The sequence below is a fragment of the Bradysia coprophila genome, assembly GCF_014529535.1.
Source record: "Bradysia coprophila strain Holo2 chromosome X unlocalized genomic scaffold, BU_Bcop_v1 contig_12, whole genome shotgun sequence".
NCBI classification, from domain to species: Eukaryota; Metazoa; Arthropoda; class Insecta; order Diptera; family Sciaridae; genus Bradysia; species Bradysia coprophila.
In genome coordinates this window covers 6,564,624-6,579,153 of record NW_023503293.1, presented here as the reverse complement: position 1 = coordinate 6,579,153, position 14,530 = coordinate 6,564,624, and the positions used below count along the sequence as shown (strand labels likewise).

The following is a 14,530-nucleotide window of genomic DNA, read 5'->3' as shown; positions in this document are numbered from 1 at the left end:
TGAATTAAAATTTTCCTGATTAATGAGTAATACCAAAAATAGTGGAACTTTCTTCACGTTGCATATATGCAGCGATACAATAGTTTCACTTTTTTCTTGTAAGTGTTACTCTCTTCACCCTGCATATATGCTACGTTACAATAGTTCCATTCTGATTTTTTTTTTTTCAATTTTATTGAGATACATCTTCGATTAAGGAGTGATTGTCGTAGCTGAACAAAATCGACCTAATGCTCATTCGAGAAAGATTTTTTTTCCTGATTTTTGATAGCTTGAGTGAATATGAACCGATTTTGGAAAATTTCAGATGGCATGTGCCATGCTCAGCTAACGATTCTAGAGTTAGGAAAATTCAGGAAATTTTAATTCTCGAAAATAGGCTCCCCATCGTAGTACGACATCCCTTCTACCATTTTATTGGAAAGAAACAATAATTTTGTGTTTCACATTAAATTTATTTTCGATAATTTTTGTAACTTTTTGTTTTATTTTTCATTGGAACCAACAAAATGTCGTAAACGAATTTTGTTTCATTTTTATACTTAAATTTCTTGAATAAATAAATTCTACTTTTTCATATTTTTTTCTCTCATTTTAGTTTTACTTCATTATATAACATTGGTTATAACTAGCGTGCACTACCCTAGTCAAACGGATTGGAAATAAAAATTAAAAATTAAAAAAAAAAAATCGGATCAAAAATTGTAATAAAAAAGGCGACGCAAAAATACTCTCTTAAATCACAGACTATAATTTCTAAACTGATGAATTTTTCTTCCTTTCCTTCCATTTTGTTTCATTGTTATCCTTAACTGATCATAGCTATGCAAATTAATCATCATTAAATTTATGGAACTAATACAAAAAAATGCAATTTCCTTCTTAAAGCGAATTTTATCAATATTTTCAGTTAGTTTTTCCATTTTATTTTTAATTTCCTTGTTTTTATAGGACGTTTAAACTTAAAGTTAAAAAATATTAATGAGGGAGGAATCGATGTTAGTTCGCCAATCGAAAAAGATGTGGACCCGACAAATGAAACATTGATTTTTCATTTAAACATTTTCTAAGCCATTTGACAGTGCCACGGTTTTATTTATTTATTTTTGGATTGGGCGAACGATTGCATACATCCCTTACCTAAACATATAATCGATAATATAATTGGAAATTAGATACAAATAAGTAAAATAGCCAAATGATTACTTTAAGTTATTTGATTGGAAAGTAAAATGTGTGTGCAATATATATACCGCAATTGCTTATACGATTCTCTGTTAAACTATAGACGGATTAACAGTTTGCCATTTTGTTGCAAATATATTGCTGGAAAAGGTTCACAAAAAAAACAAAGGTTGTCTACGTGATCAGTGTAGGAGAAAACATACTGTTTTGCACACGCAAAAAATCCCATTTTCGTATCTTAGCTGTTCTTCTTGGTTTCTATGATTTCTCCCATTTGTCATTTGAAATAGGATACGAAACGAAATGAAAAAAATCAGAGAAACGAAGAGGAACAGCAGTAACAGTGGTAACAGCCTAGATACAAAAGTGTGTTTTCTACGTGGGCAAATCAGTATTTTGAATTCGAGTGAATTTTGTCTACTCAAAATCATATACTTATTAAAAAAGGACCTACATTTGGAACATTATTTTGCTTAATTTTTTGAAAGAAAATGCAAATTTTGGAAAATTTAGCCAATCAATTTTCCAAAAATAGCTGATGAAAGTCTGACAAAGTTGGAGTAAAGCTGGGGCACTAAGTTTACCTCGTTTGGTTTTAGCACTCAGATACTAAAATCGTAGCACATTGCACACATATCGGGTCAGATTTTCTTTTTTAAATGATTTGACTGACGAGAGCTTTTGATAATTAGTTTTTCATGCCTACGACGAAGTCGCACTTTTTTCCGTTGGATATGAAAAATATTATTCGTACCACGGACTGAAAGTCTTTTTTAGCGTATTCTCACACGCTAAAAAAGACTTTTAGTTCTAGGTGCGAAATATACTATTTTCTAGCCGTTTTTAGCTCTGCCGAGATATCGGTAAAAATTGAACTACAGTAAATGTAATCTGCTTCTTAGGTAGTGTAACAATGGCATATTGGTTTCGAGCAGTTGCTTTATAAGGAACTGTATATTCACGGGTGTTCTCGGTCTATCTGATCACTAGACCTACTCCGACTTTTTAGTTCTTTTTACATCAATTTATTTGGACAACAGTAAGTGAAACTGTAAATCCGTCTACTAATTTTGTTGTTGTTTGTTTTTTTTATATAAGAGTTTTAGTTTCTTTATTTTACTTATTTTGTTTAGAATTCTTTAATAAATATATTTTCTTCTTTTTAATCTAGTCATTAGTTCAACAAAATATACATTCATTACTATTTAATAGAGTTCTCTTATTCTTGCTTTTTCTTCTTTTATTTTTTTTTTGTTTTAAAACGATTTAGAGACAAATCTAGTCCTTCAAGATTTTTTCTTTTAAATTTTTTTTTTCATTTTTTTTAGCATAAAACTGAAATAACTTGCGAACATTTGTATATCTGGTTAACTAAAAAAGAATAAATTTTTCCACTTTTTTCTTTTAAATTGCAATTTACGAGGCAAATATATTTTGTTGTGATGCGTCATTTTCAAAGTCGGTCCATGCGTTATTTAATTCCATGAAAATCAATTTCGCAACATTTTCATTTTCCGTGCCCATTTGCTGCAAAAGTAAATCGAAAACAAATGTCGGTGAGATTATTGGCGAGTTTTTATGTTTTTCCAGTCTTGGACTACGTATTTTAATAGTAGTCTTTCGGTCGTCACTGATTCTATATTCGGAATGCGAAAATTGGGTTGACAGCCCAGCCAGTGGAGTGGATAATGGATCAATGTTCATCACTTGGGTTTTATGCTTCTACAAGCTACAACTTTGAGATACTAAATCTGACAACATATTAGGATAATGTGAATCAGACACAGGGTCTCAGCACCTTGGCCCTCTGATGGATCATAACGTTACGCAGGAATTTTATCACAAATGGCAGAGGTGTTTCTATGTCTTCGCATTTGTCACAGTTCGGTAAATCCTTGAAACCTAACAAGCGATAATTAAGTGAACAGTAGCCCGTTAGGACGTGTGTAAGCCTTTTAATATTCTTACTGTTAATATCTTAAGAGAACCTAAGACAGATGTATACGTTACGAGGTCTTTGGTTGACATTCAGTACTTCTGCGAAGGTGATTTTTCAGTTGTATTGAAATGCACAAGATCTCCCAGTTATGAAAGAATGCTGTCGATAGCAATAACATGAACATAACATCATGTGAATGCGGTTTTTATAGTGAAAAGTATGTTCACAACTAAAGAAGTACTAATTTGGTGTCTACTAAACGAAATGTTGCCATTTCAAAGAATGTCATAACCATTTACTGTCTACTTACATCGTGGAGGACAGACTAGAAATCATCGTCTGTGACCATTTCGAACAAAAACTGTCTCAAGATCACTCTCATCTCTCTGGAATACTTTTCATTACATTCGTGATTTTTCTCGACTCGGACATTGGACACTCCATGTATAACCCTACACTACCGTTCTTTCCAAAATTATTTATCTGAACAAGGTGGTGGCTCATTAGTCTTCGAGATGTCGCGGGAACAAGCTAAATTTAATTTTCTTTTTCTTTTTAAGAATTGCTTTTGAGAAACATACCTTGTCAGGATGAACGGCTAAGCAGGCTTTCCGGTACATTTTCTTCACATCCGCTGCAGTCACCAATTGATGCATTTCACATTTCACCCACTTGGCGTCGGCCCATAAAACTGTGTGCATCGAGCACATTAGCGCTCGTATATTACTTTTCTTCCCTTCAGTCTGCGAAGCCGTAAAGGTTGGTTTGTTAATTCAACGAAAACTTAACAACAGCGGCAAATCCACTCACCCATTCTAATATTTTCAGCTTGACTGGGTCCATATCTTTGATCAATTCCTCCTTCCGCATCTCATTTATCGATCGCGGACCTGTGTTCGATTTACTCGCAAAATTGTAGCCCTGCTGACCGAGAATGTCGGCGAAAATGTCGCCACCAAGGCCACCGCCGGTTTTCGGTTTCTGTGTACCATTACTCTGGTCGAAATGAGATCGACTGTAGTCCGGCTTTGACGGCTGTTGCGGTTCGCTCGGACTATTCGTTTGATGGTATGGTGTAGCTCGCGGTGACGACGTGCTACTTCCATACTGATGTGACGGACTGGACACATTTGTTGCATAGGGACTGGGTCCTGCTGATTTGACATTTTGCGGTTGTGTTGCTGTCCAATTCATATTCAGGCCGGAAGCTAGGTCTGCGATATCTGCAAACGGATCTCTGTTTGTCTGTGCAATAGAGAAATTGAACTCATAAGAAGGATAGTGGAAACATTTGGTTCGGATTGCTTGATCGTTACCGGTTGCGGGTGCTGTGACTGCTGTGGTGATGATTCTTTACTTGGTTGTTGTGATGGATTCATAGGTTTCAACGGCACATTACCACTATCCCCGAATCCATTGCCGAATGGATCGAAGCTCATGCTATTTTTCTCATACGATATCCCATTGCCACTTTGACTGTTAACGTTCGGATTTGGTTGAGCGAAAGCGTTAAAGTTTAGATTCAGATCGTCGTAGGCGGATGACTGTTGGGATGATCCTAAATTGAAAATATCGTCTAGGCCTGGAGGATTTTTCGGTGCATTGCCTGTCGAATTCGAAACAATTGCCAAATCAGAAAAGTCAAATTTATTGTGAATTGATTGGTGTAGTTACCTATAACGTCTGGAGGTGGTGGCTGTGTGTGCGCCGATGATTCGAATCCGCCCAACAGATCGAAACTGGGCTCTTTCGGAAGATTTTTCGCTATTGTCTCTGGTTTCGGTTGGCTGATATTCAACAAGTCAACGTCTTCGGCCTTCTGCTCCGGTTCTAATCTTGGCGGTAATGGTGAAGGCGGTGCAACTGGTCTCGGCGGTGGATTAGATGGTCGAGGAGGTGGACACGATGATTTTGCAGTTGGTTTTGAGACTGTAAAAATACGTTGGAATCGCTTGAGTATCGACGAATGTAATGGCCTGTAATGGGAAACGGTTTCACTCACTGAAATTTTCCACATTCTCTTCATATTCCAATTGAGAAGAGAACAGCAACGACGCATTTCTAGACGATTTATTCGACATCCAGGGTGGATTGCTTGCTGGAGGCCGTTCGGACGAACTAACCGCTATTGGAACGGATACGGAAAAGTTCATTGGAATGTGTTCATCGTCCGGTAAATCATCCAGTTCCGATTTGTCCAGATGTATAAGCGTTTCTTCTTCAGTTATGAAACCGGTATGCATTTGGAATTGGCAAACTTTTATGCCTTGCGGTCGTCCCATTCCTTTCAGCGCGTTACGTGCATGGTACACGGATATCATGAAATCACCGCAAACGGTTGCATTCAAATTAACGGTAAATTGACCCTCACTGGCATGGTATAATCTGTAGGGAACGAAAGCAATTAAGCGCCAAATGAATGAACAAAAGAGCGCGGGAGACTCACCTCATTCTGTCGTATTCTTGCAGCGTTGTGACAATAACTTTATCGTTACACGACACTTCCACGAACACTCGGCAACCATCTCGGGCTCGTGTCATTCGAGGAACGGGACTGCATGTAATTGACATCAACGTAACGGGTTTGTAATGAGGATAATGTGGCGTTGACCGAACTAAATCTCCCATGTAATATAAATATCTGAGTTCCGATGGTCTCAGATTGGGCGGTGCTCGTTTAACGGCAAAAATTTGCATGGCATCTTCTGGTTCGACCACTAGGGTGGCGTATGTAAGTAGAGCACAAACCTAAAAGACAAGGAACAATGAGTGAGACTGCGACGTGAATTTTTCGGTTGTGTCTAAATTTACAATCATCGCTGCTGTACCCTTTCCGCCGTCAGCGCTCTGTACGAATATCACACTTTTCGGATCAGCACTCAAAAATCCAAACATGTCTTCAACCATCGAATACAATCCGGCTAATAGTGGTGCTCGCATTTGTAACGGATATAGAAAACTGCCTTCGATGGTCCGAATCGGAGGCGGTAGCCGGGGACAAGTTCTTGAGCCCAAATTGTAAACACTAATTTTCGCTGGCGTAAACCTACTCTCAATGTACAGCTTGATGTCATCAATGCTATTAGTCTTGTAAGCTGATTCCAGTCCTATTGCCGTAAGAGAATGAAATGCTACAATCACCGCAAATTTCCCATCAAAAATTGTGTCTCGAACTCACCTTCAGATGGGCATGGCATGACCATTATACGTGATGTTATGGCACTGATATCGAGATCCGTTCGTGCAATGCTCTGTTGCACTGTTTGCATCACCTTGGACGATGTGTCCTTCAAATTTTTTAAGAAACTTCCAGCCCCACCTTTGATTGATGAAAACAAACCACCACCCATGCTAGCCGAGGATGGAACGTCCTGATGATGCGAATTATTGATTCTAGTAATGTCTGGTGGACGTTGAGGAACTGATCTATTTGAATGATTGATCGTTTCGGGCCGCGGCGGTGCGGGACGATTCGGTGGATGTACATGTGATTGATTTGACGATTGTGGATTTCTATTCGCCGAATGCATTGGACTGGGATTTGGTGTTACCGCTGGCGGAGTATTTAATGGTTTACCCTGTGAATTCAGAGTAAAATGTTTTAAAATTCGACCGATTTAACCCCAATATGCAGTGTGGTGTCTCACTTTTATATTCAATGGACCTTTCAACGGCCAACCTTTCGTTTCGGATATTGCAGCCAGCCGATCCAAAATGGTTGAAATATCAAATCGTTTATTTGGATCTACCTGAAAGCATCCCTTGATCACGTCATGAAAACAGGAATACCGAGCATCACCGGGCATGGTAAAATTGGCGTTTATAATGCCGAGCTTAGCCGAATCTTCGTACGGATGCTTTCGAAAGCACAAATAATACAGAACACAGCCCAATGCCCAAACATCGGTTTGGACTCCAATCGGATAGTTCGCCCACATATCTAACTGTTCGGGCGATCGGTACATCGGTGTCGTTACACTAGCCAGTTGGTCTTCGAGATTGTCTCGTTTTTGAGCATTCCACGTTACATCCGGGTAAAAAACATCAGTTGTCGCTGAACCGAAGTCACAGAGTTTCAGTAGTCCATCGGTTCCCAGCAATAGATTCTCAATCTACAATTAATGAGATCTTCAAATCTTGACCGACGATCCACCCAATGCGTAAATATTCAGTCGGCCGGCCACAATTACCTTAATATCTCTATGTGTGATCGGCATACTTTGAGAGTGTAAATGCTTTACTGCTTGACACGCTTGGTAAAACACTTTCAATACTGTTTCCGGTTCTAACTGAGTGCCCATGCAGTCTATCAACGATCCACCTGAAAAATTGGCATCAAATGTTACACTCATGAACATATCACCGCCGATTTGTTATGGGAACCTTTGCACAATTCCGAAACTAGTAAATATTCTGCATTTCCCTGTGCACTGCCAGTTCGATCGATATACGTTGCGGCTATGTACTTGATAATGTTCGGATGTCCGGAGACCTGCTTGTGTAAGTTGATTTCGCGTATGATGTTGTTGCATGCTTGCTTATCAGCTCCTAGCAGTCTTTTTAGGGCGTACTCTTCGCCATTTTGTAAGTCTTGGACGACAAATACGAAGCCAAATCCACCTACAATTTGCATGGATCAAACGGATCAATATTTTATACTGAAATGACACATGAGTGTTGCGGTTGTGGTTGTAGTATGTATGGTTTTAGGTGAGAAGATAACAGGTACACACCAATGACGAAATTGTGATTTTTCGTTCATTTTTTTGTGTTGCCTGTGATTTCAGGTCACAATTAACTTGGAACATATTTCATTGTTGTCGTTTAGCACATTTTTGATTTTTTTTTAACCAGCCCTGTTCAAACTGAGAAATGGAAATTCGGGCAACAACGATTTATGCTAGAAAATAGTGCAATTAAAGCTAGGCGCTTTTTTCATATACTACTTTAGGACACTGTTCATGTTGAAGTCAGAAATTTGGGACGAAATAAAAAATCGTCAAAGAAATTGGTAGATTCTATGAAAACAGTTCATAGGAAGTGTCACAACCGTGCTGTGATTACAACAAAGAAACAAACGCGGAAACAGTGAGAAAGGTTAAGGTCAACATTTATATCAACTTGTATGTGTTCGGAATATTCGCCAGATGATGAGCAAGCGAAATTGATTTTTTTTACTCATCAAGAAAAAGTGGTGAATCAACCAACGCAATTTTCAGCTAAAATATCCCATGTCTGGACGATGCCACTTTGTGTGTATGTGGCCACAAAATTACAATGCACACCCGCGAAACATAACATTTCGATAGAGTTCGGAATCGATTCGAAATAAAGACAAAAATTATCAATGCAATTTTGACCAAAAAAAAATCATCTTTTATTTACACTGACGAGAAAAACATTGGGGAGTAAGGGGTGTGTATGTAATATAGAGATGTGTGTATGTAAGAAAATCATTGAGCAACACTAACCTTCAGCAATCACTCGTTTAACTTGCAATTTAATAGAGCCTACATCGACGATCTGGCCAACAAATTCGTTGTCAAAGGTGCCATTCGTGCCCGAATTGAAATAGCCCATCGCTGATTTCAGAAATTCACTCATTTTGTGTGGGGGTTTCCTTTATTTCAACCAAAACAGCTATCAATTGTGTAGTGTTGATGATACGCCATTGAAGTTTTGTCACTCTACGATTTTCGATGTGACAGTAAGGAACAGATTTTTTTTGTATGGATGTGATGTGTAGAACTTGCTGTATTACCGACAGGCATAACTAACTACTTTTGGGCTCGGTTGAAGTTTTGAAAATAATGTAATTTCTCGTGGGGGTGTATTCTACCGTGCATTATAAGGTTAAACAGCCTCGAAACGATAGAAAAGATTTTGTATTGATTTTCTCATTACGAAATCTTCTATCTCTTTCCGTTTCCTTTTAAATTTGTATTGCAATATGCTGCAATATTTTTGAAGCATTTCACCATAGCACTACTCCTAGCATTAACACCACTCGTATGTCAGACGTCAAAAAGTCTCCAAATTTTGATACATTTTGAATCAGTGATCTTTTGCTAACTTTTGTCTTATTATAGTGTTACGTGTCCAGCCCATTAAAATATATATGTGTGAATTGGTTGATGGTTTTTTTGGAGAGAACACAAATTTCAGAAAATGATCAGATCATTAAATGATTTGTGGGTTGTAAACGTTGTCACAAAAATGGTCCACATCAACGATTAACTATTATAACGGCGTTAATAGGTTTAAAAAATAAAATGTTTGTGTCTGGAAATGATACCTCGTTCACAAATTCAAGTTGAAGCAGTGTTAACGGTGTTAACACAACTCAATTTAGTAAAAAAAAAATAGTTTTTCTTAAAATGTTTGATTCGGAGCGAGTGAGAGTAGTCATAGCCAGTATGCCAGTAGCCACTTACCTTAACTGAATAGTTTAGTCAAAGTCAGTTCGTCGAAATCTTAAAAGTAGCCAACCTACCAGTGTTTACGTAGCCAATTTAGGTGTTCAATTTTTCTAGTCCAAGACATGCTAAAAATTACCGTCAGCATGCAAGCAAATAGCGATGGATGATGCATATGCAACAAGATTAGGTAACGCTTTTTTCTTGCCAAAAGTTACCAAACTTATGCTAACGGCATTTAAGTTCTCTGGACTTCTTTAACAGATCGTTTGATATACAGACCATCAACAGCCAACTGTAATTTCATTATCAAAGAACAAAATTATTCATCAAATCAACGCAAATAGAGTTCTAATGAAAAAAAAATTCCAGAGCATTTCACAGTGCCGAAATTTGTTCGATAAACTGTCCAGTTTCAGTACCCTATTTAGAGTACCACTCATGCTTGAAGTGCGTTGATCAAATCAATTCGAATTTCTACATGTTACACAACTAGAGCGAAAATTTTGAAAAACAACCTAATGAGTATGAAGCACGAGATTCCAGTCTTGATGGTCTTGATTTCTTGCCCAGATTCTTTTGATGATATTCGGAACACTGTAATTGACTTGTCGGATGAACTGATTCATATAATCATACGCCGCGCCGTACTCTAAGTTTTTGTTGTAGAAATTTCGATCGCAAGAAAAGATTGAGTGAACGAGGCTCCCCTCGGCCCATAAGTTATTTGTTTCTATTACATTCTTGCATGTATAGAAAACATTTATTCAATGAGTATGATAGAAGACATGTTCAATATTCTACTATTCCAACGCTACTCTTTTTTCGTCACTTGTTACTAAGTCACGCCATTGCAAGATTTTGAGCAGTCAAATTTTGAAAAGACGCCGTTTTTTACCAATTTTCAAAACTCTGGCGTTGGCTTAGTAGAGGTATCCTCAACCGAAGCTTTTCGATTTTACTTTGCAGCAAAGCACCTAGCAGGGATGATATTATAAGTGTGCCCCGCCTCTTCAGAACTCATAAATAGTATAATTTGTTGCAACGTTGATACCATGTCCGTTGAAAGTAAATTGCTTTCTTTCGGTGATTTTCTGTAGCACTGCCATTATTTCCTTTTCTAAGATGAAAATTGTTTCTTTGAATCGTTATCAACAGACTCATGATACCTACCTAATATCAGCTGAATATGAGCTCTCACAAAATAGTTTGATTTCGACATAAACTCTGTTTGATGTTATAAATATGAAGGCATAACTAAGTGCTGGTATCACTATAATCGGCGTAGCTAAAGGAAGTGAGTTCACTGGCATTCACTGAAAACTACTACTTTTTGGACTTTGAAGTCAGCTGAATGAGTAACCGACTGCACTCACTACGTATACGTTGCGGTAGCAAAATAAGCTAATCGGAAATTATAAAATGGTAAAAACCATTGATGAAATTTCAGATTTTTTTTTCTTTCCAACATTGAATTTCGTACACCAATCAAGCTTCAAATGCTTTAAGAAAGACGCAAGAAATGAGTCAAACCGAATCTATAACTAACGACGGTTTTCTGATACACTGAAGTGGTCGCATCCAATCGACAAAATATCAAGATGTAAAATCTAATTTCCGTCGGAGATATGTTCAAATCAAACGAATTCGATTTAGCATTCCACTGGAGTTGTTAATATTCTCAAGCAAAACATCGATACGATCGAACAACATTGATAAAATTCGAATTCAACTTTTTCTTTTCTAATTAGTCGTTCTTGTAGGTTGTTCTGTTGCAAACGATGCCATTTAGGCTGGAAATGATACTGTCAATTTTAAATTGCTAGAACGACAAAATATGCTGTGTTTTCCATTTGCGCTAGTGATAAAAAGTTGGAAACTAGAGTCTACGTGAAAAATTGATTGATATCGTATACGGCGAAGCCGAGGTTATGCAAACGCGACATTTCGTTTTTATCCTGACATGAATGTGTACACAACTTTACACACTATTACACTACTGAAGGAGATAAGTAATTATATCTTTTCCACCAAATTTTTAAATGTTGATTTTTTTAATACGAGCGTAGCGAGATGAAAATTTGTAGTATTTCAATTCTCGGTTGCAGAAAGTACCAACACCAAGAACTTGTGCATGTTTTGTGTCTTACTACCCACGATATGACATGTAAAAATTAAAGTTCTGTTTTGAATCAACGTTTCGGCTTCTGCCTTTTCGATAAATTTGTATGTATAAGGGCCGTTGCTAATAACCCGCGCGGGCGAATAGTCACTTCGTATCTTAATTTTCGTCACTAACTTTTAATTTTTTTTTTCTAATGGTAATGACTGATTATCATTTTGAGTAAGCTTACTGAAAGAATACTGAAAATTCACATGAGCTTTTTAATTTTTCCTCAATGTGTTCCACAATTGGGTGCCTTACTCTAGCATTTTTCATTACTTACATTTTCATTTCTTCTTCTATTTAGCTTAAACTTTGTGTAGTCTTACGTGGTAGAGTAGATGATCCATAAAGTACATTTGCTTTGGAGGTACGTAATGAAATGAAATAACACGATCGGACATATAATCCATTGGATGCATTTCATCGGCTATGTAATCATGTAACGGGTTAGCAGAAACGGTCTCTAAATTCTCACCCTGGTAAAAAATAAATTATTAGAGACCAGAGTTGCTTCCTGTTACAATGTTCAAAAATTCAGGATGTCAGACCTTACTTTCTGGATAGTACATGTAGAACCAATATTTATCTGACGGATTTCGTGGTACTACTTCAATCTGAGGGTTGAACGGAAGAAACCGGTAGCGACCAATAGTGTCTCTGGTATCTGTTGTTTCTATGCCAATGTTATACAAACAAGTACCTTAAATCGAACTTAGTTTATTTAAGAACGTGTATTGAAGAAAGACTTCGAACAAACCCATCTCTAAGTCTTCGAGACCATCGTGCTCTTGGCGGCATTTGCTTCCGTCTAATAAACTATTCTCCACGAACCGTTTGACCGATTCTTTGCTCAGAACGTATCCTGTTGCACGGAAATTTACATTATACAAACAACTGGAAATATGGTTTTTAATATCCAACCTGCTCCTCCACTAAAGAATCCTTGTGTAAATTTACAGCCAAGGGAAACTGCAAATGAAGAGTAGAAATTTAATTTTGAAATGATATTTGGGGACGTCAGTGAAGTTTAGACATCAATTTGCTTCAGCTTCAGCAACTCAGGTCTAAATTTCAATGACGTTCCCTGTGCCCTGTCACTCGTAACTAGGTCACGACATTGCAAATTTTTCAGCAGTACAAACAGACTCCGTTTTTAACCGATTTTATTTCTTATTTTTTCACTCAATCTTAAAATAATATGAGAGACAAAGAAAAATCTTACTTACCCGCATTGTTCGAATCGAAATCTTTGAGAAAGAATCGCAGATTTTCTGAAACAAAAATTTTCCACATCTAATTTACTTCGAATTCCATGCACTGTCGATACTTTGTAAAGCTTACCGACAATAACATATGTGTCGTCGTCAGCTTTCAGAAACCATTCGGCTTCGTCGAGATGATGCTGGTATATGTACTTAAACGCTTCTTTCGTTTTAGCCCAAAGATGATCGCGCCCTTCTTCAACATTTAGTGCTACTACACTACTCAATTCAGGGTCTGTTAATAAAAGAAAACGTCTTTAAAATCCACTCACATTCAAACGCATAAAAGAGCTTACAATTGAAAGCTTAGAAGTTTTTTGATTTGACTTTGATTTATATTCAAGCAACTAGTCGGATATTTTGCCTTAAAACCTGTCACAGATAACAGTTTTATTATCTGATCTATTACTTCATTTCATTGAAGATTTTCATAGATTGATTCCAGAAATCTTTTACTTCATTTGTTTTGAACATGCTTTTTGCTATATAAGAGCTTGTCGTTTATTATTATTGTCGTTGTCGATAACAGATGACAGCCGTCTGTAACAGGTTAAAGCAGATATAAAAAGTGTGCGCTACCTTCTTCAGAACTCATAAATATTAATTTGTTGCAACGTCGGCCCCATGTCCGTTGAACGTGAATTGCTTTCATTCTGTGATTTGTCGGGTTGGTCATGACCCAGCACAATACACGACCTTCTGTAGCACTGCGATTTTTTCCTATTCTACGATGAAAATTTTGTTTCATGCTTTCATTTAAAATAGTTCTTTTCATCGAATTTCATGAACTCTCGCCAGCCCTAACACGTAACATTCGTTACAACTCAAGTTAAACGTGAAAAGTCACGTTACCGTGTGATTATTGACCTCGGCTTCGCCTCGGGTCAATAAAATTCACACAAAAACCCGCCTTTTCAACTTATTACCCCTTGTTATACCACCGTGTGATAAATGGCTTTTAGGCACTAGATTTGTAGATTAACACTCGAGACCGTAGGTCTTGTGTTTAAAAAAGCTTTTATCACCGAGTTGCATACAACATTTTTCTCAAAAAATCCAATCAAAATTTTACTCTTCGTTCATCGATTTAAGAAAATTGCTTTTTTCCTACAAATTGTTATCAATAGGCTATGATACCAACCTAAAATCTGCAGCTTTCAGTGGTGAACAGCTCAGATAAAAAGTGATGTAAGTCACAATTACGAGAACCCACAAAATTATTGAATTTCGACATAAACTCTGTTTGATGTTATAAATATACGATGGCATAACTATGTTTAACCGCTGGTATCTTTATTATCAACGTAGATATTAGAAGTGAACGGACTGGAATTCACTGAAAATTACTGTATGTGCCCGACAACGTTAATTTGTCACATTTGTTGGATTCAGTGAGCTGAATAAATAGCAGTGTTACGCAAAAAAAGTTAATGCAAGTGCGATAAAATTTTAAACTTTAAGTTTCCTACACTAATCAAGCTTCAAATGCTTTAAGAAAAACGCAAGAAGAAAGCAACACCGAGTTTATTACTGACGATGGGTTTTCTGATATATACTTAAG

At 37.1% G+C, this 14,530-nt stretch overlaps 2 protein-coding genes across 3 annotated transcripts; both read right to left on the bottom strand.

The window, feature by feature from the left end:
* Positions 1 to 2,313: 2,313 nt before the first annotated feature.
* LOC119067358 (cyclin-G-associated kinase) lies at positions 2,314 to 8,836 on the bottom strand. The gene is made up of 13 exons (XM_037170269.1): positions 8,596 to 8,836; positions 7,508 to 7,744; positions 7,315 to 7,445; positions 6,772 to 7,236; positions 6,303 to 6,702; positions 5,936 to 6,231; positions 5,571 to 5,872; positions 5,127 to 5,509; positions 4,799 to 5,053; positions 4,441 to 4,730; positions 3,935 to 4,369; positions 3,706 to 3,867; positions 2,314 to 2,712 (listed from the first exon to the last, which is right to left on the bottom strand). Exons 1-13 carry the CDS (start codon positions 8,726 to 8,728, stop codon positions 2,602 to 2,604), a joined length of 3,600 nt encoding a protein of 1,199 aa, XP_037026164.1. The 5' UTR covers positions 8,729 to 8,836; the 3' UTR covers positions 2,314 to 2,601.
* A 3,084-nt stretch (positions 8,837 to 11,920) lies between these two features.
* LOC119067357 (glycoprotein-N-acetylgalactosamine 3-beta-galactosyltransferase 1-like) lies at positions 11,921 to 14,520 on the bottom strand. 2 transcript variants are annotated; one of them, XM_037170267.1, is made up of 8 exons: positions 14,111 to 14,519; positions 13,549 to 13,694; positions 13,049 to 13,204; positions 12,934 to 12,978; positions 12,629 to 12,676; positions 12,465 to 12,569; positions 12,256 to 12,407; positions 11,921 to 12,183 (listed from the first exon to the last, which is right to left on the bottom strand). In XM_037170267.1, exons 1-8 carry the CDS (start codon positions 14,236 to 14,238, stop codon positions 12,013 to 12,015), a joined length of 951 nt encoding a protein of 316 aa, XP_037026162.1. In that variant the 5' UTR covers positions 14,239 to 14,519; the 3' UTR covers positions 11,921 to 12,012. The 2 variants fall into 2 exon arrangements, with proteins under 2 accessions (XP_037026162.1, XP_037026163.1); XM_037170268.1 differs by having other exon boundaries at positions 12,062 to 12,183; positions 12,261 to 12,407; positions 14,111 to 14,520.
* Positions 14,521 to 14,530: the final 10 nt, after the last annotated feature.

Excerpts from the sequence above, each read along its gene's own strand:
- LOC119067358 (XM_037170269.1), bottom strand. The coding sequence starts at position 8,728 with ATGAGTGAATTTCTGAAATCAGCGATGGGCTATTTCAATTCGGGCACG. Across the intron at positions 6,232-6,302 it reads CATGCCATGCCCATCTGAAG|GACTGGAATCAGCTTACAAG; the intron begins GTGAGTTCGAGA and ends TTACGGCAATAG. Across the intron at positions 4,731-4,798 it reads ACCACCTCCAGACGTTATAG|GCAATGCACCGAAAAATCCT; the intron begins GTAACTACACCA and ends CGAATTCGACAG.
- LOC119067357 (XM_037170267.1), bottom strand. The coding sequence starts at position 14,238 with ATGCCATCGTATATTTATAACATCAAACAGAGTTTATGTCGAAATTCA. Across the intron at positions 12,408-12,464 it reads TCTCGAAGACTTAGAGATGG|GTACTTGTTTGTATAACATT; the intron begins GTTTGTTCGAAG and ends GTTCGATTTAAG. Across the intron at positions 12,184-12,255 it reads TGTACTATCCAGAAAGTAAG|GGTGAGAATTTAGAGACCGT; the intron begins GTCTGACATCCT and ends ATTTTTTACCAG.